General features: G+C 34.0%; 1 protein-coding gene across 2 annotated transcripts in view; it reads left to right on the plus strand.

Moving 5' to 3' along the window:
• SEMA3C (semaphorin 3C) overlaps positions 1-22,849 on the plus strand; it is a 184,429-nt gene that overhangs the window by 141,944 nt on the left and 19,636 nt on the right. For both annotated transcript variants that reach the window (XM_060107565.1, XM_060107566.1), the window contains exons 13-14: positions 18,350-18,438; positions 21,393-21,434. In XM_060107565.1, coding sequence (XP_059963548.1) covers positions 18,350-18,438; positions 21,393-21,434 — 131 coding nt within the window. The remainder of the gene's footprint in view (positions 1-18,349; positions 18,439-21,392; positions 21,435-22,849) is intronic.

Raw genomic sequence — 22,849 nt, forward strand, 5'->3', positions numbered from 1 at the left:
TGCATTATCAATGTCTAGTCTAGGGATCAGAAAACTACAACATGGGCCAGATCTAGCCCACTGCCCTCTGTGAGTATGGTCTGTAAACTAAGAATGTTTTGCATTTTTTAACGACTGTAAAAAAATTACAAGAAGAATGTTACATGAGCAATGAAAATCATAAGATTTTTATATTTTAGTGCCCACAAATAAAGTTTTATTAGACCACAGCCACATTCATTCATTTACATTTTGTCTGTGGCTACTTTTGTGCTACTACAGCAGAGTTGAGTAGTTGCCACAGAGACTGCTTAGCCCAAAGAGCCTAAATTATTTATTATTTGGCCTTTTACAGAAAAATTTTGCTGATTCTTGTTTTATTTAATAATTATATAATTTTAGAAAAATTAAGACTTCTGAAAGAAGCTATTTTCTAATATGTAGCTATAATACAGGAATATGTAATGTTGCTTCATATAAATACATCTTCTTTAATCTTGAGTAAAAAATGTCTTGCTCTTCTATTAAAACTTAAACTAGAAACCAAGCTTACTTAATTATTTTCCCGTTCATTCCTGCTACTACATCCCCTAAAAAGGAACACAGGTTGAAAAAAAGGTAATTTAAAATCAGTGCTTTCTAAAATTTGGTATTATTTGTTGATATTCTTTAGCATTTTGGGTTTTTCATTTTTTAGTTTTTAGTATTTAGGGCAATGGGTATTTTTATGTTCCTTACTCTTTTTTTTTTTTTTAATTTTAGGAAGGGCTATAAAACAGCAGGCAAGGGTTCTCTTAGGATTAACATTCTATTTTAACTTTGCCACCTACTGCTTACATCCAGGCTATTTGTTCAAAGCCAACTATAATGCACAGTGAAGAGATTTTTGCCTGTTTTCCTTTTGCCTCTGGAGTTATGAAAATATTTAAGTGTCTAGGTCAATTTCAGACACGTTTTGTCAAATTTACATTTTTAGCACTAAATATGAGTCAGAATGCCATATGCTTTTTGATGAAAGAGTGAGAGTATTCTTGTGAATGGTTGTTAGAGGTTTAGGCTGATTTAATGCCATTATGATTTTTTAATGTAAGCTCAATACATGTGCTACTCTGCGAAAATTCTTATATAGTGTGTAGTGTTTCATGCTCTTCTTAACGTCTTTTTAACTGGACAAGTACTAAGTTGGACTGTGGGCTCCAATAAGTCCTTTGAAAGTGTGGAGTTTTGAAGTATGTGCCCACATATGTGACTCAAACCTTAATACGTTTGCCTTGCAGCATTACAGGATAACTGCCTTCACAGTAACTAACAAGTTCTGGCAGTCACAGCTCTTGGTATGGCACACTTAATGAACTGCAGAGCCATGCATTTTGATTTTTAAAGAACTCCCTAAATTACTCAAGATGTAAAATTTGATAGCTGGAACAGTACGTTTGACTCCAGAAAAGACTATACTGTCAGTTGGAAGCTGTGCATGGGTGTCACTCCTTTGCTTAGGAGTAAGGAACAAATCCCCTTATAAGTCACTGGTTTTTAATAACATTGTGGTTCACTGCTTTCCAAAGTAGAATCTGGAAACTTCTGAGAGTTTACCAAGGATTCTACAGGGATTTTCACAGCAGGAAGTACTAATAGAACAGAGTGGAGTGATGGCTGAATTGACAGGAGAAAGATGATAAATCATGGTGTGATGACTGCTTGATCATGTAGAAGAGTAGCAAAAGGGATATGTGAAGAGAAAAAAATGTAAGAGAGCCCGTATAGTGATTGTTAATCCAGAGACAAATGTTCTCATTTAAATTTTACTTTAAAAAGACAATTTGTTAAAAATAAATATATGGATAATTGCTGAAAAAAAAGTTTTTTAAGCATAATTCTTTTCCTTTAAGCTACTCTTCAGAGATACATTCTTTTAAAGCTAGCATAAAATCTCACATAATTATTATACAAATTTTAGTGTTGCTAGTTTGCCTGAATTACCCATTTACTTATTTAGTATGCTACTTATTATGCAAATAAGTATACTTTTTCAAGTTTCTGAAATATTTTATTACTATTATAGTGATGCTAATTAAAATTATTTACAGTGCTTATCTTTTTCCAGATATGTTATTGAATCACCTCCAGCCCTTATAGCTACCCGTTGAAGAATTGTGAGAATGTAGACTCCATAGAGAGCAAGGATATTTGTCTGATTTATTCATTGGTATATCCTCAGTACCTAGAATAGTGCATCACTCAAAGTGGTCACTCAGTAGATATTATTTGAATGAATGAGTGAATGCGTTGCACTTATCCTCCATCGTGTTTGACAGAAGCTCAGATAAGTGATGATCACATAGATATTGAGGGTATGATACAACCAGAATATCACCTCTTGCTGTCTGATTTCATATCCTGAGCATTTACCCTCTTCAAGTTAATTACCTCATCTACCATCACCACTTTACGTATTTTCCTTTTATGAAGTTAAGGTAATTTAATTTATATTGCCTCATTTTACTATGAATTAAATGTTTCATCCACATATGTCAAGAAGATATTGCTGATGCATTGACATTCAACATTAGCATCAGCATTGCTTTGTTTGAATGACATCACTCACTTTTGCCCATCCACATGCTGTCACCACGTCTTACATGTGAATGAGTTGCATCTTACAAGGTGACAGAAAAGACTTGGAACAGACTGGATTTGTATGTGAATTAACCAATTAACCTGTGATTCTGATATCTTTTTATGTCAGTTGCCATATATTTAGGAGTGAAAGAGGTAATACTTTGGGGGGAGAGTAGAGTACAGAAATGGAATAGTACTTCATCTTACTTTTTGATATATCACTAAATCTTTGTGCGTTTTAAAACTTATTTTGAAATGGGACTTATATCTGTGTCCAAAATGTCTTATGCACTCACCAAAACACATATGTCTAATTTGCAGGTTTCTATTTACTTAAAATAGATTTTGCATATTCGGTAGATAGATATGGAGGAGTTCAGAATATCACACAAGGAGATAGTGCCTCTCAGCAGGAGAGATGGCAACGATATGCTTTTTATCACTGGTTCTTTTACTATTTAATCACTAATATAAAATAACTACAGTCAAACCTAATCCGTATGTTGCCTTCATTTAACCCCTTACTCTTATTTGAATGTAAGAAAATATTCTAACCTAAAGACATTAATTTATGAAGTCTTCTGTCTGCATCTTAAGAAGAAATAACCACACTCTGTTCTTGTTCTTGATGCTCTGCCAAGCTTTGCTGAAGCAGACTTGGCAGCCTTTGTCCCCAGGAGAAAATCTCACAGCCCACTACCCAGCCAGGCCAGGCCCTCTCTATGTGACTACCCAAAGGAGGTGCATAGCCAGGTGTCAGTTGTGAGGGTGGTCTTTGTGGGAAGCCAGTTTTTTAAAAAAGTTTTATGGAACTGAGAAAAGTTCAAATGGTCAAAAATAGAAAGAAAGGTTTCATTGTAGAATATGAAGTGTAGTGTGAATTGAACCAAAAAGATTTGAAACTGGATTTTCTGAGGTAAGTCGTAAATGTTTTATTTAGTTTAGAGTCATAAATGTTTTACTTAGTTGTATGCTTATTTTTCTCTTTCACTAATGTGGTAAGCAGAATAAGAGTCCCCCAAAGTTCTAATCCCTGGATCATGGTCTCTCTACTCAGGGTCCCACAAAGCTGCAGTCAAAGTGTAAACCAGACTGCATTCCTTTCTGGAGTTTAAATTCTCTTCCAAACTCACATGGTTTGGGGAAAAATTAAGTTCCTTCCTGATGCAAGAATGAGGCACTGCAGTTCCCTGCCATTGGCCATTCAAAACATGATTGTTTGCTCCTTCAATCTGCTAACACAGGGTCTCATACAATGGAGCATAATCATGAGATTGACATACCATCAATTTAGCATTATTCTTTGGCCTAGAAGCAAATCACACATCCACTTCCACTCAAGGGGAGAAGTTAAGCAGGGCATGACTTAGTAGGGTTCACCTTAGTGTAGGTCATTCACTGCCCAGATACACTTAAATAGATCTCTTTGGTATTGGTGGGGAGGATACATTACAGACTGAGCAAGGAAGGCCAGTTAGGAGACTTTTGTTTTTTATAGACAAGAATTGATGAGAGCCTAAATTAAAACAGGTATTAGAAGTCAGAGATTGAGAGAGATTATCAAGAGATATTTAGGAAGAGGAAAGGACCTGATGATAACAAATTGATGAGGGAAGAGTAGGCAGATGAAGAAAAGTGTCTAAAGTGTTTTGTAGACTTATGGTCTGGCAAAGGGGTGAAAAGAAGTACCATTCACTGATCAAGGGAATATAGAATCAGCAAACAGATTTCGGAAGTAATGAATTCCTTCTGAAGAGCACGCCTGTCTTTTCCTATGACCTATTATGATTAGAAGCTGAATTTACCACCTAAAATACACTATCTCATTAAAACCTCATAGCATCCCAATGAGGTGGAATCATTATCCCCATTTTACAACTGTGTAAACTGAGCTTATGTTCGTGAAGCTGTTAGAAACAGTAGTTAAATTCCAACCCAGGTCTGTCTTACACTGAGTTAAAGATTTTGTGAACCGTTCAGATGGATAAGTCAAAGAGGGTGTTGTTGTAGATACACTTCAGCAGAGAGGGCTGTGCTAGAGATGTAGATATAGGAGTCATTAGCAATGTAGGTGTTAGCTGAATCCATGACAATTCTTGAGGTCAGTCTAGGAACTATACAGATAAGGATTTAACTCTGGGGAGCTCATTTAAATGGTAGGAGAATAGAGAGTATTTACCAAGAAAATGGAGAAAAAGTGACCATGAAAGTAACAGGAGAATAAGAGGAAATAATATCATGGTGATCTGGAGAGAAGAGAATAGCAGGCAGGAAAGAAGCCGTGGTCGAGATCATCAGATGTAGCACAGTTATGTCTGACTGCTCTTGCAATACGTTCCTTTCCTCATTAGCCTGTCTTCTTGAAGACCAGTGAAGTTTGAGAGGAAACAACCATTCCAGTGGAAAGAATGAGTTGTGAACAGGAGGCAGTAAGAAGGCATTAGCATGAGCAAGTCCATGGTGGATTGAGAGATGACTAAATGAAGAGGGGAAAGCTCCTCTTTACCCAAGCACCCAGAAACATAGGTAAATGTTCCAAGTCAGCTTCTGTATGTGCTTTAATTTTTGCAAATTAATGCAGAACAGCCTATCTTATGGTAAAAATGGTGCAGAAAATAAATTAATAAATGACCATAAAGTTCATTAATCTCAGATGAGTAATTCTTTCCCCAAATGATAAAGGATTAAGTAGAAAGAGTTAGCTCCATTTTTGCCTCTTTGGAAATTTAGTTATTTCATCCTGTGTAGAATCAGTAAAACTTTACATAGGACATGCACCTGCATGTAAGTCTCTTTGTTTTAAATTGAGATGTAAATAAAACATTCATGATATAATGCAATGAAGGATAATGAGACATGATATGTACCTTTTGGTAATTTACAAAATCCTAAAACATTAATTTTAGAGATTCCTGAGGCCCTATTTGAGTATTATTTTTAGCTGTATCACCAGGAAATAACTACAGTAATCCATATGTTGATGGATTATCCCTTGGTCTAATACTGTTAGATATTTTTCAAAATCATTACAGGGAAAATTAGCTTCTAGAACCAGAACATATTATATTGTAACTTAATTAAACACATTTTGATACACTAGATATTTTTCATGAGGACAGAAACCTAAGTTGAATAAATAATTAAGTCAACTTTTAAAAATGGCACATTTAGCTGTATTCTGATTTTTTGGTAAGCCCCAACTAAGTCAAGGCTTATAATTTAGTCACTCCTTATAAAATTGCCAGTTTAGTAAGATTGTTGGCCTTAACATTTTGCCCCTGAAGTCTACTTCTCGATTAGCTTATCTAGATATGTAACTCCCAAACTTTCTACAGCAGTAATGGATACAAGCGTGTGTGTGCTTACCTGTAAAGTCCTAGGTCCTACATATGGCAGTGTGAAATGGGAAATTAAAATTTCCAGAGACATTCTCATAATGATCAATTCTGACTTTGTTTGGGATTTCTCCAAAACCTTGTTAAAAACAGAATAACTTGTTAGAATAGTTATAGTAAGTTATTATTGGTTAAATTCTAGGCTAAGGGTTAGGGAACATGCTTTAACTTCGAAGGGCGTATGTTTAAATTCTGCTCTGTATCATCTACCAGTTATATGACCTGGAGCAAATTATATAACATCTCTAAGCCTGGTTTTCTTAATTGTACCTACTTTATGGATATATTTTAAGGATTGAATGAGATGATGTGTATAAAACCTTGAATGTACTGCCTAGAAATTAGTAAGCATTCAACAGGTACATATACACAAGTATCTATACAGTAGATATATATTTATTGACATCAATCATACATATCTATGAATATAAATATGCATATATGTAAGTATATTTGTGCATACATAAATATTTTTGAATTTCCATTGCAAATCCTGATACTATTCTATTCACCAAAAATAAGCAGTGAAAAAAATACACAAGTGTCTCTCCTTTTGTAAAGTTCATATTCTTGTGGGAGGAAACAGGCAATGAATAATATGTGCATAATTATTTTATAGCATTACTTAAATTTGAGTACACTGTATTAGGAAAAGCAGAAAGGAAACAAAACCTTTAATGACAAACCATAGATGAATTTGCCTTTAATAAATGAGAGGCATTTCTTCTGTTTGGAAATTATAGATAAAAGTAAAGCGCTGGTATATAAGAACAGTAAGTAATTTATGTAACAGGTAAAGAGTGACAATGAGGAATGACAATTTCAGAACACTAAGAAAAATTATAATCTCTGTAGAGTTTACAAAAAAGGTTCACATAGACTTTTGCCTTTGATCTTGAACAGCCTTGTCAGGTATGTAAAGCAAATACTATATCCACATTTTATAGAGAAATAAAAAGGCTTACAGGAGGCAGATTTGCTCAAGTTTACACCATTTTCAAGTATAAAACCAGAATGGATAAGAATAGAGGACCCTATTGTAGGTTTGGGGAAATAGGTATATTTTTTTCAGTGGTGGTGTGGGAACTGCCATTCACTGGCTGTTAATAAGCAATGCTTATCTACTCCTGAGAGCTAACTGCAAAAAGAGAACCATCATAGAGCGCAGTTACAAGTGTACACAGCATTCAGCCTATGGTGAAACAGTACTAACTGGTTGTATTCCTTCTAATGTAACTGATGTTAGGCAGACTCAATAGCAGTGTCCTGAATTATACAGTAGCTTTAGTTTACTTCTGAATACTTACATTCTACTTTATCTTTTTAGTAATAACCAGAAGATTATTTCAATCTATAGCTTTACTTAATTATATCTCTTAAATTATTATTTTTTTATTGCTTGAGCTAAATGCTTTTTAATCAAGAAAATAGATGAACAAAGAAAAAGAAAAAGAAAAAAAAAGCAATCCTACTTTGTATTCCCTAATTTGAAACCAAGTGTATTTCAGCATTAAGAAGTATGTGAATAGGACAAGGTAATGTGTACATATATATTAGATAAAATGGCTTGTAGAACCTTGGATCACAGTGAAGTGTACAGTACTATTTCTTCAGTGAAACATAGAAATCTTCAAACCAAGCGTAATGAAGACGATAAATAGCCTTAAGTAAGTGCAGGTCAAATTTTGTGACCAAAGGAGTTCAAGTCAGGGCAGATTTTACCACCAAAGCACTTAAAAAAATCTTTTGAAATTCAGAGTTGCAGAAAAAAAGATTATAAGCCCATATTAAAAATTTAGTGTAACCCGCTACTTATACCAAGGGATTATACTATATATACACTAATTATTTTTCTAATCTGTAAGATATCACAAATAGCTCTGCTTGGCATATTTGGGAGAGAAGAGAGGGATATTTTATTTTACTGTCACTTAAGATTCTCATAAATATTATTACTTACATTTTGTTACAGATTTATTGGTTCACAAAACTGAAAAACACAATTGTAGAGTGGTTTTACATGTTGTTTGACCAGGACCCCAACTTCTTTCTTTGGAGTTTTTGGCTCTGTCCTCCTTAGCAAGGAGCAGAGATCAGCTTTGTTCTTAGGTTAACTTTTCTCATGTTTGCAAATGGCTGCAGAAGTTCCAAAACATATCTACAAACCAATCAGCCCTAATGGAAAGAGGTCATATCTGATTCTCTTTATTCTTCCTATAAAACTGTTTCTATTTTGTATTATTTCCATTGACTAAAAGATATCCTTTAGCATTTCTTCAAATGAAGGGGGTCTGCAGGCAACAAAATTTCCCAGATTTTATTTATCTAAAAAGTGATTGATTTCATCTTACTATTTAAAGAATATTTTCAATGGGTATAAAATTATGGGTTAACTCTTTTTTTCTTTCAGTATTTAAAAAAGTTCATTCCATTATCTTCTGGCTCCATTGTTTGTAATAAAAAGTCAGCAATAATTATATTCCTTGTTCTCATGACATAATGTCTTTTTTCCTCTGGCTGCTTTCAAAGTTTTCTTTCTACAAGTTTTGTTTTCAGCGATTTAAATATAACATGCCTGTGCGTGGCTCTTTTCATAGCTATTTAGCTAGGGTCTCACAGAATTCCTAGATATACAACATATTATTTTTCACTAAATTTGGGAAATTTTCAGCCATTATTTCTTCATATAGTTTTTTCTTCCCCAGTGTCTCCTTATTCTCCTTTCAGAACTCTAATTACACATATATTAGACCATTCAGTAATGTCAGGCATGCCCCAAAGACTCTGTTTATCTTCAATTTTTTTCTATATGTTCTTGCAACTGGATAATTTCTATTGATCTGGCTTCAAGCCAGATATTGAAGCCAGATCAATATGCTGAAAGATTATATGTTGAAAGATTTTCTTCTTTCAACCCCAATCTGCTATTGTCTATAAAATTGATATTTTGTCGGGTTTCCCTGGTGGCGCAGTGGTTGAGAGTCCGCCTGCCGATGCAGGGGACACGGGTTCGTGCCCCGGTCCAGGGGGATCCCACGTGCCGTGGAGTGGCTGGGCCCGTGAGCCATGGCCGCCGAGCCTGTGCATCCGGAGCCTGTGCTCCGCAACGGGAGAGGCCCGCGTACCGCAAAAAAAAAAAAAAAAAAAAAAAAAAAATGATATTTTATCTTAGTTATTATAGTTTAGTTCTAAAATATCCATTTGACTTTTTATAGTTTCTATTTCTTTGCTGAATTTTTCTTGTCTGTTCATTCATTAAGACCATAACTTCTTTTCATTTCTGATTTCCTTTTAATTTTTTGAACATAGTTATAATAACTATAATAGCTGCTTTAAAGTTGCTGCTTGCTAAGTTCAACATCTTGGATAATTTTAACTTCTTTTTCTTCCCGAAGACTAACCACTCGTGCATTCATTCCTCTTCTCTCCCTCTCTCTCTCTCTCTCTCTCTCCACACACAATAATTTTTGTTGCTGTTGATACTGGACATTGTAGATAATAACTTGCCTTTAGGTTCAAGCAATTATTAGTTGATCACCTTGAATTTGTTTAGACTTGCTTTACTCTGTTAAAATTCTTGTGCTCAAGCATTCTAATTTAGCAGGACTCAAACTCCAAACTCTCTCCCTTGTAACTCATGTCAGATCTTGGTTACAAGTTGTGTTAGGGCAGACCTAAAGTAGTTCTTAAGTCTAGAATATGGCACTTACTCTTATAGGATCAGCCTTCCTGTGTCAGCTGGATGCCAGGATTTTTAACAAGGTATTAATGCAATCTGTCTACTCTAATAGAGCCAGAGCTCCAATTTAAACCAGGATTGCTCTTCTCCAGAGCTGCCGCACCCATAATTTGTCTGTTCCATACTCACAATAGGAGTTGCAATCTGTTAAGCCTTGGGAGTGTCATCCTGCAAATGTATAGCCCAGGAATTAGCCATAGACCCACAGGGGATTTTCACATGGCCTTCTAGAACCCGTTTTCTGGACACCTCCCTTTCTCTGATACCATGTGCCAGATAATTCATTTGCTTCTGCTGCCCTAAATTCTCATACCTGCCTTCTCATCGCAGTGGGACTTCTCTGCACTACTTGGACACCTGCTCTCTGCACCTCTGTTGAGAAATTGTTCCCAGGCAGAAAGTGGGGTAATCATGAAGACCACGTTGTGAATTTTTCTTCTTTTAGTCTTGTACTGTCTGTTATCCATTACCTAGAAAGAATTGTCTCATATAACTCATCCAGTTTTATAGTTGTTTCTTACAAAAAGGATATTCTAGCATCATTTACTGCATCATGACCAACTGCCATATTGCCCTCCAGAAAGATTTTTCAGAATCCATTTCTACCAAAAGTGTATGAAAATACCGATTTCTTTATATACATACCAGCTCTAGGTTTAACATTATTTTAATGTTTGGAGATTAAGTGGGTATTTTCGTAATTTCATATGTATATGTATATACACTTTTTAGATATATATACTTTTTTCATACATGTACACTTTTACATACAAATCATATACACTATGATTTTCAAAGTATCTGAAACTTTTTATTGTAATTTTGCTTGGGTACTCACCCAGAATATTTTAGTACATTCCAAATAAGTCATTAATTTTATATATTCAGAGAAAATATGTTATTTTAGCTGAACTTAGGCAGAAAAAAAATAATAGATTTTTTAATGAATTTAGTAGCTTTTTCAGTACATGTTCATCTTTTGTGATTTTCAAATGTTTGAGCAGATATATATTTATTTTCTAAAGCTTATTTAAAATTAGCACTTTTAAAAATTATAAATCTGTGATCTGACGTGGGAATCAACATCAAAATTTTTTGGAAACTCCCTAATTTTTTTAATGAGGTGGACTGAACACCACACTTTGAGAAACTATTTGTATAATAGAACATGGTATCTAAAAGAGCATGGGTGGTAGGTGCTTGGGAGTCAAGTGAAATTAATGGTATCAGCAAATAAACTTGAAAGTCACTGAATACTATATTTTCCTCACAATGTGGAAAAGTATTTTATAGTTCTGAAAGGTTCTGTAGTAAAGAGCAAAGAAACCTATTTAACTTAGGTTAATCTAGTACTCTCCAAATTTATTCAACCCTACAAACTTTTTAACATTATCACACTCAGGGAGAGGCTGAATAGATAGCATTTGTTGATACTGTCTTTCCAAGGACCTCCCTTCAAATAGAGATACTTGAGATGCCTTTGATGACCAACTAGAGCTGTAACTGCCCAAGGGCTGAAGCTGCAGGTGTCAACATCACAGCATTTAGATAACCTATTGAGTGTGAAAAGCTCTGCTAAGTGTGAGAAATTGTGCTAAATGACCTAGTTTAGAAATATATATATAGTAAGGGGGGTCATACATGAATAGATGAAGGTGTATTCAGTAAACTACTAATAAAGATTTTATAAACTTAAGATTCAGTTTTATTCTCAAATTTTAAAAATATTAAAAGAATGTAGCAGCAGTTTGATAAACTAACAGGAAAAAGAAATCTATTATGAATATATATTTTAACTAACATTGAACTAAAGCAGCCAACTGGTAAGGTCTAATTATAGAAACTAACAATGTAAGGTATCTAGTCATTTCATTCTTCCCTATATTATCTATAAAGCTTTCATTTGCCAAACAGAGCTTTTGCAGTTCTTTTTTGGCTTTATATTTCTTAATTTTAATAAACAAATTGGTGCAGAAAACTATAATTAAAAAAGTATTGTTATTTAACAAATATAGTGAGTTTATCTTAGATAATACTAATTTTAATTAATAAACACTAGAACTGATTTTCCTGCAATAATTAACCTCTGAAGTCATGCATAGGGCTGCTTAGGTTGACATTTAGAGACACTATAGTGAAGATGGAGAAAAAGGAGGAAACAGTTAAGTATATGACTTTGGAATTTGTATGTTTGTCTTTACTAAATTGAATGAGGTCCCTCCTTAGCTGGTACAAATTGCTAGCTTTAATTACCAACACCTAGAATAAGATTGGCTACGTAATTTGCAGGGCCTTCTACAAAATGAAAATTCACGGCTTCTTGTTTAAAATTATTAAGAATTTCAAGGAGGTGACAACAGAGCATTAAACTAAATATGAACCCTTCTGACCACAGAAATATGTGTGACTGAACAAGACTAACACCCATGAAGCCAACCCTGACTGGAATATTTTTACAGGATAACAACCAGGGGTAAGGGACTGACTAAATCTGATTAAGGAGGCAGTGTTCTCCCAAATCCCCAGGCAACCAGAAGCCCAGGGGCAAGCAGACAGCTTGGCAGAGCAGTTTCTAGGGAAACCTCTAAGGACTAATTTAGAGGAGACTCAGTGGACAGATACACATAAACTGTTCAAATAACCTGCAGGTAATGAGCTATGTTTGATCACTTGTTTATACTGTGCTATAAATGCAAGCTGTTCTCTCATCTGGAGACAGTGGTAAGGTTTAAGGATAGTATTGCTATGATCTGTTGTACTAGAAAGAAAAAGAGCACCTAGATGTTATAAAATATATAATACAGGAAAGAAGTTTGTCTGGGGAATTTTCTTTAAAGATTCAGTGAAGTAGAAGAAAATTAAAAGCACTCATATGGGTTGGTGAGTCTACTATGCTATCGTTGTATATCAGTTTACATTATGCAAATCACTTGTAAGATGTGTCTTGCTTGATTCATGTCACAATGCTTTAATGTATTCAAGGCATGCCTATTATGTATATCTCATAGATAAGAAAATTGGGGTTCAGAAAAAATAGTGACTCCAATAATGTCAAAAGTTTAGTAAGTGGTCGAGCTACAAATAAAAAATAATTTGCACTTATTGAGGGTATACTATGCACTAGACATCATACTAAGCAATTTCCATGTATTATTCATTTAGATTTATTAGGTAGAACTCTTTCAACTGAAAGTGACCATGTGCTTTACTTAAACTAGTTAAAGAATAATAATTTTTGTGCGTGTGTTCAACTGGGAAATGCAGGAGGCAGCCTCAGATATAGCTAAATTTGTACTAATGGGATGTTTTCAGGAATTTATCTTACCAACTTTCAGCTCTGCCTTCCTCTTTATTGTTTATTCTCAAATGGAGTCTGTGCATGTGGTAGCAGGGATGGCTTTAGCACCTCCAAATTTACAAGTCTTCAACAGTCCTGATCTCAGAAAGAAAGAGGCTCCCACCTATCTAATTCCCAAAGAGGGCTAGGCCCTGACTTGTTTCTATGCCCACTCCTGCATGAATCATAGGGGCAAAGAGATGTTCTAATTGCACAGTCCTAAGTCATGGCATCTCCCTGGGGCTGAAAGAGAGATACTCCTCTCCTTAACCATGTAGACTGAGAATGAGAGAGGTGTTGTTTCCAAAAGATGTCTCAGGGTGTTATTACCAAGAAAGGGGAAGTGATTCTAGATAGACCTTAGTAAGAGATATCCATTACAAAAGTTATAATTATTATTTACATTTGCACACAAGCAAACTGTAACTATATTGTAGGCAAGGTGCTTTTCCCAAGGAAATATAAGCTATATCCCAATTTTGCAGATCAAAAGCAAAAAGAATTTATGCTGCGTATATTCAAGGAATGCCATTCTCACTACCGCCAGAAGGAAGACATTTGATAACTATATTATCATCTTCAAGCTAAAGGGTTCAGAGATGGCTTTATGTAGACATAAGTAATTGGGAATTTTATGGACATTCCGGAATGCATATTTTTCAATGATTAACATTTAGTGGGAACACACTATTCAAAAAACCATTAAAAAACCCCTGTAAATTCTAGACTGTGAGCTCTTGAGTGCCATGCCCATTTATCTTTGCATTCATACTGGTAATAGTGCCTGACATACTGAAGGTACTCAGTAATTTCTTGTTGAACCAATGGGTAAAAATGGGTGGAAGACAACCCACGTCCTTTTATTTACTTAGTAGTGTATGATTCATCCCAAGGATACCTCAAAAGTATTTTCTATATATGGAACTGAGGTTTTGTGAGTATGTTTAGCAAAGAAACCAAAGGTGTCTATCATGACTGCATTTTGAGAGAAATTTTCCCATTAACATGGGCCAATTTAAGCAGCAGCCATGGGTGATATCATATATATTGGCTCCTTCCTGGTGCCATAACTAATTGAAATGACACATTAGCACTTGACAGCTGATCTATCCACCAAGCAACAGTTTACAGTGTGCCTTCATCATGACTAAATTGGGCCAAATTAAATCTGCCTCTTGAGAATCTGAACTAGAGATTGTGGGAGTCTGGCAGTTTGTAAGAGGAGCAGAAATATAAAGACATCTAGAGTGGAGCCTTGTAAATGTGTACACTACAGTTGGGATCTCTGTTTATGAGGTTCCAAGTGCTAGAGATCCTGACCAATCACCTAAGTCATTGATCAACTAGAACTCCTGCTGTGTCTCAGTGATGTCTGCATTGTGGTAAAACAACTGCATAGTCATGTATAATTCTGAGCACCACATTTTAAATAGGATAATCCCAAACTGAAGGGTGTTCAGAGAAAGGCAGGTAAAAATATCTGATTTTGAATTTGAATAATATATACTTGAACAGAGTGCTCATGCTTAGACTAGAGAAACAGAGTATGGAGGGTATAAAGATACACTTGGAGAGATGTGAAAAAGAGATTGAGTACTGTATATTCTTGGCAGCTGTAGAAGAAAGACCAGTGAATAAAATAAACAAGGAGGTAGAGCTATTTGCATTCAACTAAAGAAGAATTTTCCAGCCTTTTGCTAACTTGTGAAAAACTGATCTTGGATAATATAATTGTAGTGATAAGATATTGTAGATGAGATTTCTTTAGATAATTAGAGATTCTTCAATTTAAAGAAAGTATCATTGTCCAGTTTTTGTTTGTTTGTTTGTTTGTTTTTTGTTTTTGTTTTGTTTTGCATTATGCGGGCCTCTCAATGTTGTGGCCTCTCCCATTGCGGAGCACAGGCTCCGGACGCGCAGGCTCAGCGGCCATGGCTCACGGGCCCAGCCACTCCGCGGCATGTGGGATCTTCCCAGACTGGGGCACGAACCCGTGTCCCCTGCATCGGCAGGCAGACTCAACCACTGCACCACCAAGGAAGCCCCATTGTCCAGTTTTATAGAAACTTTCTTTTTTTAGAAAACTAGGCTAATTATCAGAGGTGGACTTACCAGAAACTTGAGAATTCCTCATTTGTAACTGTTTGGGAAAGGTCCAAACAACTCTGTTTTTGTGTTTATGTATTATTTTACTTAAAGAAGACCCCCCAGATTATAAAAGTTCAAGGTCTCATAAAATCCGAATTAACAACTGTTAATAATGATGATTCTCACAAGGATCTACAGCTATTCCATTCATATTGAATCCACAAATTCGAAAGACTTCTAATTTATGTATAAAAAGCTTTAATATGTAGTATGAGGACAAATATGTTCATTTGTGACACACTGATGAAAATTGAACCAGTGTAATGAAGAACTCTGCAGATATGCTACCTCATAAAGTACCAATTCAAGCCTAAATGTGGAAAAGTAAAGGAATTAAAATGCATATTTACATTCTTGAAATGATATATTTTTATCATAGATCCAGGCACATAGTAGGCATCCAATAAATATTTGTTTCACTGTGGGAATCTTGCATTTCTATGATTTTATTTAAACTTTATTTTGAGGTAGAAACATTACCAATATTTAAATATACTTATATTTCTGTAAGAATTTCAGATAAGTTGACATTTTACTAGGTAGAAAAATATATTTTTTTAACCTTTTAATTTTTTTTTTTACTTTTTAAAGGGAAATCTACTCATCATTACCAGCAAAACAAAAAATGACTAAAATAGGAAAGCAAACAATAAATAAAGGTGGTGTTCTATCTTACATTGCAAATGAGTCAAAACCAAGTTTTGCATTGTCTTTATATTAGCCCATTTTTATAGCTGCTCTTTGTGTAATATTTTATAAATGGCATAAATAAAATATGTTTGTTGTGGGCTTTTTCAGAAGAAATGATGATTTATGTAGAATAATGTTCTCATAGTTAGTTAAAACATTAGTTTAAAAAGTAGCCAGTTCTCTCATTTGAGAATACTTAAAATTATTTTCAAAGTTGATAGTTTTATCTTTGGGAATTCCTGTAATCAAGATTTCCTCTCATGCAGTTTTATTTGGGGCTATGGTTATACATTGCTTCTGCTCAGTCTCTACTCAAGAAGTGGTCATTGCTGTCATGTAGAATGGCAGTGATCCTTGCAAGCTTCAGCAGGGAACCGTAAAAACGCTGTTGTGACTTAAAAAAAGAGTATGATCTTTATGATAACATGACCTAAAACAAAGATAGTTTTACACCCTCATCTTTCACCCACCCACTCACACAGACGCACCCCACACACACACACACAATACCACACAAATCCTGCCCTAGCTGTTATAATGTCAAGGCTTTAATTTTAGGGTTTTTGGTATATTCTATTCCTGTAGTTTACACTGTTCTTTGTGATGAATTGTTAATAGAAAATGGGGAACACCTCCAATCACATTTATCCATTTTCAATTGTGATGTGTCTCTGCACCATATCCCCAAATGTTTTTTCACTTCCAATTTATACCTGCATTAATTATCTTCCAAGAAAATAGTACAGATTGGTACAGAGCTAATTCTTAGGAAGCTGAACGGTGAAAGAGAGAAACTGCCAAGTTTCTTAATTACACCTAGAGCCTGCAAATCTTTAGGATTTTTGTTTATTTTTGAGTATGGCTTAAGAAGAGAATTTTAAATTACAGAGCGTAGTTTGAAACTTCAAAGATCAGGTACTTAAACTTTGCAATCTCACAAGATTCAAGGCTTGTTCTGGCAAAATCTCTGTTGTTTTTCTGTGTAAAGATTATTATTATTATTTAGTAGGTTTTAATTTTTTAGTTTGTTAGTTGGTAAAATTTTAAAGTAGAGTTTATTTTTTCTTAAGAATTATTTTATCTTCCAGTTAGGTTCATAAAATAGAAACTATAAACAATAAATAGGATATTATATGTTAGAGTAGTGCTTGCCTGGGTGATCGCCCAGCTTGAGATGTGAGATTTGAGATTTGTGGTATTGGTATTCATCACTAAATGATTCCTAGTTGTAAAGTCCTGTACAGCTCAGTTCAAGTTAACTCTTCTTAGTGACATTTCTCAACAGAATTAGAAAATGTTTTAGTATCTGTTGATGATAATGTACCTGTCCAAATTATAAATTCACAGTTATATGTTCATACTTTAACAGAGTGATGACTTGATATTCATGAAGCAGCTCATTAATTATTTTAATGGAAACATATTTTGGTGAGAAAATATATTTTTACTTTCTCAGATCACTCACAAATTTGCTTTAACCCCACATTGCTAAATTTCAACTAGTTTCTTTTAAACCTAAAATTTAAGTGATTGGTAGAGTGGCATAATTATATGTTTAGAAAATGCTTATGTTACATATGAAACAATCTTAATTAAAAATCTTGACATAAGTAACATTTTCTGTATATAGTACATTTATTTGGGCCTCTCTGTTTTTGGCAATATGTAATTGAGAAATACAAGTAGGTTTTTTATTTGCTTAAGTTTATTCGACCCATCTAACTTTGAAAATTTCCCTATATTTTAAAAATACCCAAAGAAACATTCCCAACTGATAAAGATAATTGTGAAAATCATAGAATTATTCTATGAATAGGTGTCCACATCTGAAATAAAGCCATAGTTATGTTTCTGCTTTGAAAATTATTTTGAATTGTGAGTGAAACATTTTACCATGTCTAAAATCTCTCACTGCTACAGATCAAATGTCAATTTCTAGTACTAGTGATTTATAATAAAATTATTATAAAAACTCATTCATAGTAATTTTTTCTCCGATAATCAAATCATATGTGTCAATTTTAACAAAAATATGAGAGTGTCACTTTATAATGTTGGTTAGGAGGAGTAATATTCTTAAGGGCCAAACTTAAAGTTATGTATTACTATTTCAAGAATACACACTTGGTTCAGAAACAGAACTTTGGACTTCATAAGACGTTTGGACATTCCTTTCTTCTCTCATAATTATGACTATACCAAATATGTGCAAAACATAAGGTGTTCCTGTTAATTCCTTTTGAATTTTACATAATCTCAATTTAAACATATGAGATGTATAATGAAATCAGAATATTGCAAATGGTAATAGCTCAATGTATATAATCTCTTTTTTGATGACAAAGTAATTACATAAACAATATTCTAAATTCTAAGCCAGTAGTAGTCTTATGTCTAAATATCTTTGTTTCCTACATCTCATTGTTTCTTTCTCTGATTTAGATCGAGGTACTGTGCAGAAGGTTGTTGTTCTTCCTTCTAACAGCTCTGCCAGCGGTGAGCTCATTCTGGAGGAGTTGGAAGTCTTTAAGGTTTGAACATCTATTCTATTAGCCTCAGCATCTGCGTGATAAGTGCAATTCTTTAATCTTACAGCCACTTGTGAAGGGAAAAAAAATTTGATAAAAGATCAAATAAATGAATGTTATAAAATTTTGAGGGTAGGAAACACGAGATAAAATTAGAAATAAAGAACAAATATTTTTCTGAAGTAATTTTTTACATTTTAAGTTATCTTAGCATAAAAGAATTAGTTTTTTAGCTGTCATCCCAACTTGAAGAATTTTGGTCATCATTATTTTTTAAAAATGAGTTCTTGTGGTCAAGGTCTAGAAGATTTGCCATGAAAGGGCTTTTATCATTTGCTTCACAAGCCACCGAGACCCAAATTCTTCCACATTATTGATTGTTAGATAAACTTTCTCATATTTTTTTAGCCAGGAACTTCAAGAAAAACTGCTCTGTTTTCTCTTGTTTTATTGCTTTCAACTCAAATGTCACTCTAGTTAAATAAAACAAATGTTGTCTCTTAAAACTTCATGTTCTGTCTGAAATTGAGTTTGCATTATATTACTCTCTTTGTCCTTGAACTTGGGATAAAAAGAAAAAAGAAAAAGAAAACACAACAAAAAACAGGCACATAGAGGAAAATTCAGTCCTGTAAGATGTAACCTACTGAGGGCAGAGTGCCAATTCTTTATGTGTCTGTGAGCCTGGAGAGCTGGTACATTATGTCCTGCAAACCCTTCTCTCCTTAAAGTATAGGTCATTGCAGTTTAAGTGGTCCCTCTTACCTGATTTGGAAAGATGGGTAAAGCACAGCCAGAGGATTTCAAAGAAACTTTGGTATGGAATCAATCCTACTGCAAACTTCTATTTCCAACTAAACCAATTAAGAAACAATGGCCACGGACACCAAAAGACCAGAGTCAGCCTATACTGGAGTAAAAATAGCACTTCAAAGCCCCTGGGAGCAGACTATTGCTAGTCCAGTAAGTTGTCTTGCTTTGTTGAGTGGACTCAGAATGTATTAACTTAATATATACTGCCCCAGTCACTAAAAATATTGGATTTATAAGCACATAAGTGATCAAGATACAATGATATTAGATTTTACTAATACATTTTAAATATGAAGAACTATTTTAAAAATCAAATCAAATACAGACACTGAGGAATTCTGGCAATTTCCCAATACGTTATTAAAGTTACAATGTTTAGTGCTAGACTAACTTTGGCATAAGGTTCCTTGTGGTTAGTGCATTAAAATTATGCTCATAAAATATTAACTATGTGCATTCAAGTGCCTTTTCTCTGCCTTGCTTTGTAAAGAAATTGATTGTTTCATTGGATTAACCAAAACTGCATTTTACATATAATATATATAATATATATTTCTTCTCATTCAATTCAATAGGGACAACTTGGATGGCCAAAATAATATAAAGTACCTTATTCAATAGTTTTCTTGAAAATAACCAAAAAGGCCGTATTGCAGCACTTCATTTTTAATTCTGAAATATCTTTTTTTGATAATAAGGAAACATTAATTAAGTGAGTTTTACATACGTTCTATGGAAAGGTCTTAGAAATGTGAGTTATTCTGATCATGTGCTCACTACTTATGGTCTGTTATATGAGTTATGCTGGTGTTATATCATAAAGAATAAACTCTCAGTGGGAAAATGGAGTCAGTCAAAATGCATGTTGGGGGACATCAGCCCAAGAGAGACTAAAGAAGTTTGAGCTTCCTTCTGGATGCGTGTGCGGTGATTGATATGGCTAAATTGAGAGAAACAGTTACCAAATATGCTTACTGTCTTCAGCATGGTGTTTGTGTCACATTTTCTGAGGTGAGGTGAAAATAATTGGGTGTGTATGATATACTGTGATGGGCACTTGAGGAAATAATACATTTAAACTGAAATAAATTCCTTAGCTAAGTGTTACACTGATATACTGCAGGAAACTCAATGTAAAAACCAGGCACTTTGTTTTCAAAGAGCGCAGAACGATAATATGTTTTTTAATCCTCTTTTCAGAATATTTTCTGAAAATATGTCCAACTTCCCTAATCTTAATTTGAATTGGATGTACAACTATTAGTAGTTGCCTAGGTGGATATAAATTGCAAAACTTGTTTTGTATGTATGTGTATTTCTGAATGAATGTCATGATCTGTTGCAATTGAGTATTTAAAGATATCACCATTTTCTCTTTAAAATGTTTGTAGGAACACACAACTCCAGAAAGTGAAATAATTATGGGCACAGTTGACTTTGAGAGCGTGTTGCCACTTGACTTATTCAAATAAAACTTCACACATCTTTATCAGGTTATCAGGAGTCTAATTTTTAATCTTTAAAAGGAACTAATAATGTTTAAGAAGTAAAGTTAAGAATAGAGGAACTTTCAGAAAGGATGACTGTTTCAGATAACTCTTAGGTACTTTCACTAATTCACATTTATCAAAAGAGGACCTTACCTAACAATATTTATTTGTATTCAACAAAGAGAATAAGTGTGGCTCAGGCAAATACTTCTTGGCATAGCAACATTTGGCAGGTGAACAATAATGTCTTATGCAAAGTGCTGTGTTGACGAGGGGTACCATTCCACAGCCCCCCACCCCAAGTACCCAGATCCAATCCTGAGTTATGTGTTGTGTTCAATGTTCCAAGATACGGTTTTTTCAATTCTCTGAAATTTCTCAAATTTTCATTTTTTTCTAATGACTATATTGATAGATGTGTTATAATTGCCACTTTTTTTAGTTTAGGCATATATTTGTGTAACAAATCTGTCCTTATTCCAAACAGAGGAAATGTACTTTATAGACAATTACTGCTAAACTTTGAAACTATATGTGCATATAGAGAGAAATGATGATTTCTTGAATTTTAACAGAAACGAGAAAAGTTTTTTAATGTAAAATCTGTTTTAAGGATTATTTGAGCAACTAACAATGTCTTTCTATTTTTTTTAGAATCATGCTCCAATAACAACAATGAAAATTTCATCCAAAAAGGTAAAAACAACCCAATTTTTATTTTCTTTGTATGTAAAAATTTTACTGTTGTGGAAGAATGTATTTTATAATTTCTGAAAATTTAATTTTACTATTAGCAAAATAATTAATACTGTTCATAGTATACAACACACTTAATTTTGATATGGAATTTAGCTTTAGTGGAAGACAAAATAGGCTTATTTTTGTACAGAAGTTCATCAGAGTAGAATATATATATATATATATATATATATATATATATGCAGCAAGATATTCCAACATTTGTATATCCTCTATTCTCAAATATTACAGTGTACAAAGCCAACCAAAATAAAGATAATCTTTCTGAAGGAAGAATTTAGCATAATGTTTGGGCTACTGTAGCATCACGAACCTTCTCAGGGACTTGGAATGAGTAATCAATCCTCTTTTGAGTTCCTGTGCTGTCACATGTTTGAAATATGCAGTGCATTCTTTTATGCTTATTTCTAAGGAAGTGCTATTTTATAGGGTTTACTTTATTATAGGATTTATTTTATAGGTCATTTAAAAAATCTGAATGTCTCAAATCTAAGCCATATCAGGGTTCAGGATCTGGGGAATAAATGTTTTACTATGATTATCAGAAATGTTTGATCTTCTAATTTGTGCCTTCACACGCAAATACACAATGATCATGGAGAGGAAAAGCCCAAGTCCAATCTCTACATGTGCAAAACATGCACCTCTCCAGACCCCAAAGTTGCTATCTCTAAAACAAAAGTTCTAAGGGGCAGAGCAGTATAGTCAAAAATGGGGTAGGCTTCAGAATGGGACTGACATGCATTTGAACCCCAACGTGACCTTAAATTATAAACAAATTATTTTACTTCACTGACCTAAGTTTCTGCCTCCGTAAGGTAATGCTTTCTCACAAATGAGTTAACTTATATAAATTGCCTAAAATAAAGTGCGTCTTTGGTAACTGCTGTTTGTAAGAGCCTAAGACTTATTTTTCTTGGAATATGGAATAAAGATTTTATGTGTTGGCATAACTGATGATATAACTTTAGTGTTCTTCACCATACTTGGTCTGTTACAGATAAAGAAGTATTCCACAGTTAGTCTTGTACTCTCTTCACTTGACTAAATTTTATGAAGAAAAATAAATAGGGTACAAGGGAGCTAAAGATCTCATCTGTAAAAATGTTTGTATGGTGCATAACAAACATTTTCCCAAGTAACAAGAAGCCATTTGTCATTGTCCCCAATGTCCTAGGGAGCTGATCCCAAGTCAGAATTGTCTTTGAAGTCAGCATGGAATCCCTTTGTTTATAGTAGTTTAATGGAAGGAGAAAGTATCAGAGCAAGATTCAAAATGGACACAAGGCCATTTGTGTGACATAGTAGTACAGTATACAATTATAGGTTTCAGCTCATAATTCAACTGGTGA

This window comes from Mesoplodon densirostris, chromosome 9, assembly GCF_025265405.1.
Source record: "Mesoplodon densirostris isolate mMesDen1 chromosome 9, mMesDen1 primary haplotype, whole genome shotgun sequence".
In the NCBI taxonomy this organism is placed as follows: domain Eukaryota; kingdom Metazoa; phylum Chordata; class Mammalia; order Artiodactyla; family Ziphiidae; genus Mesoplodon; species Mesoplodon densirostris.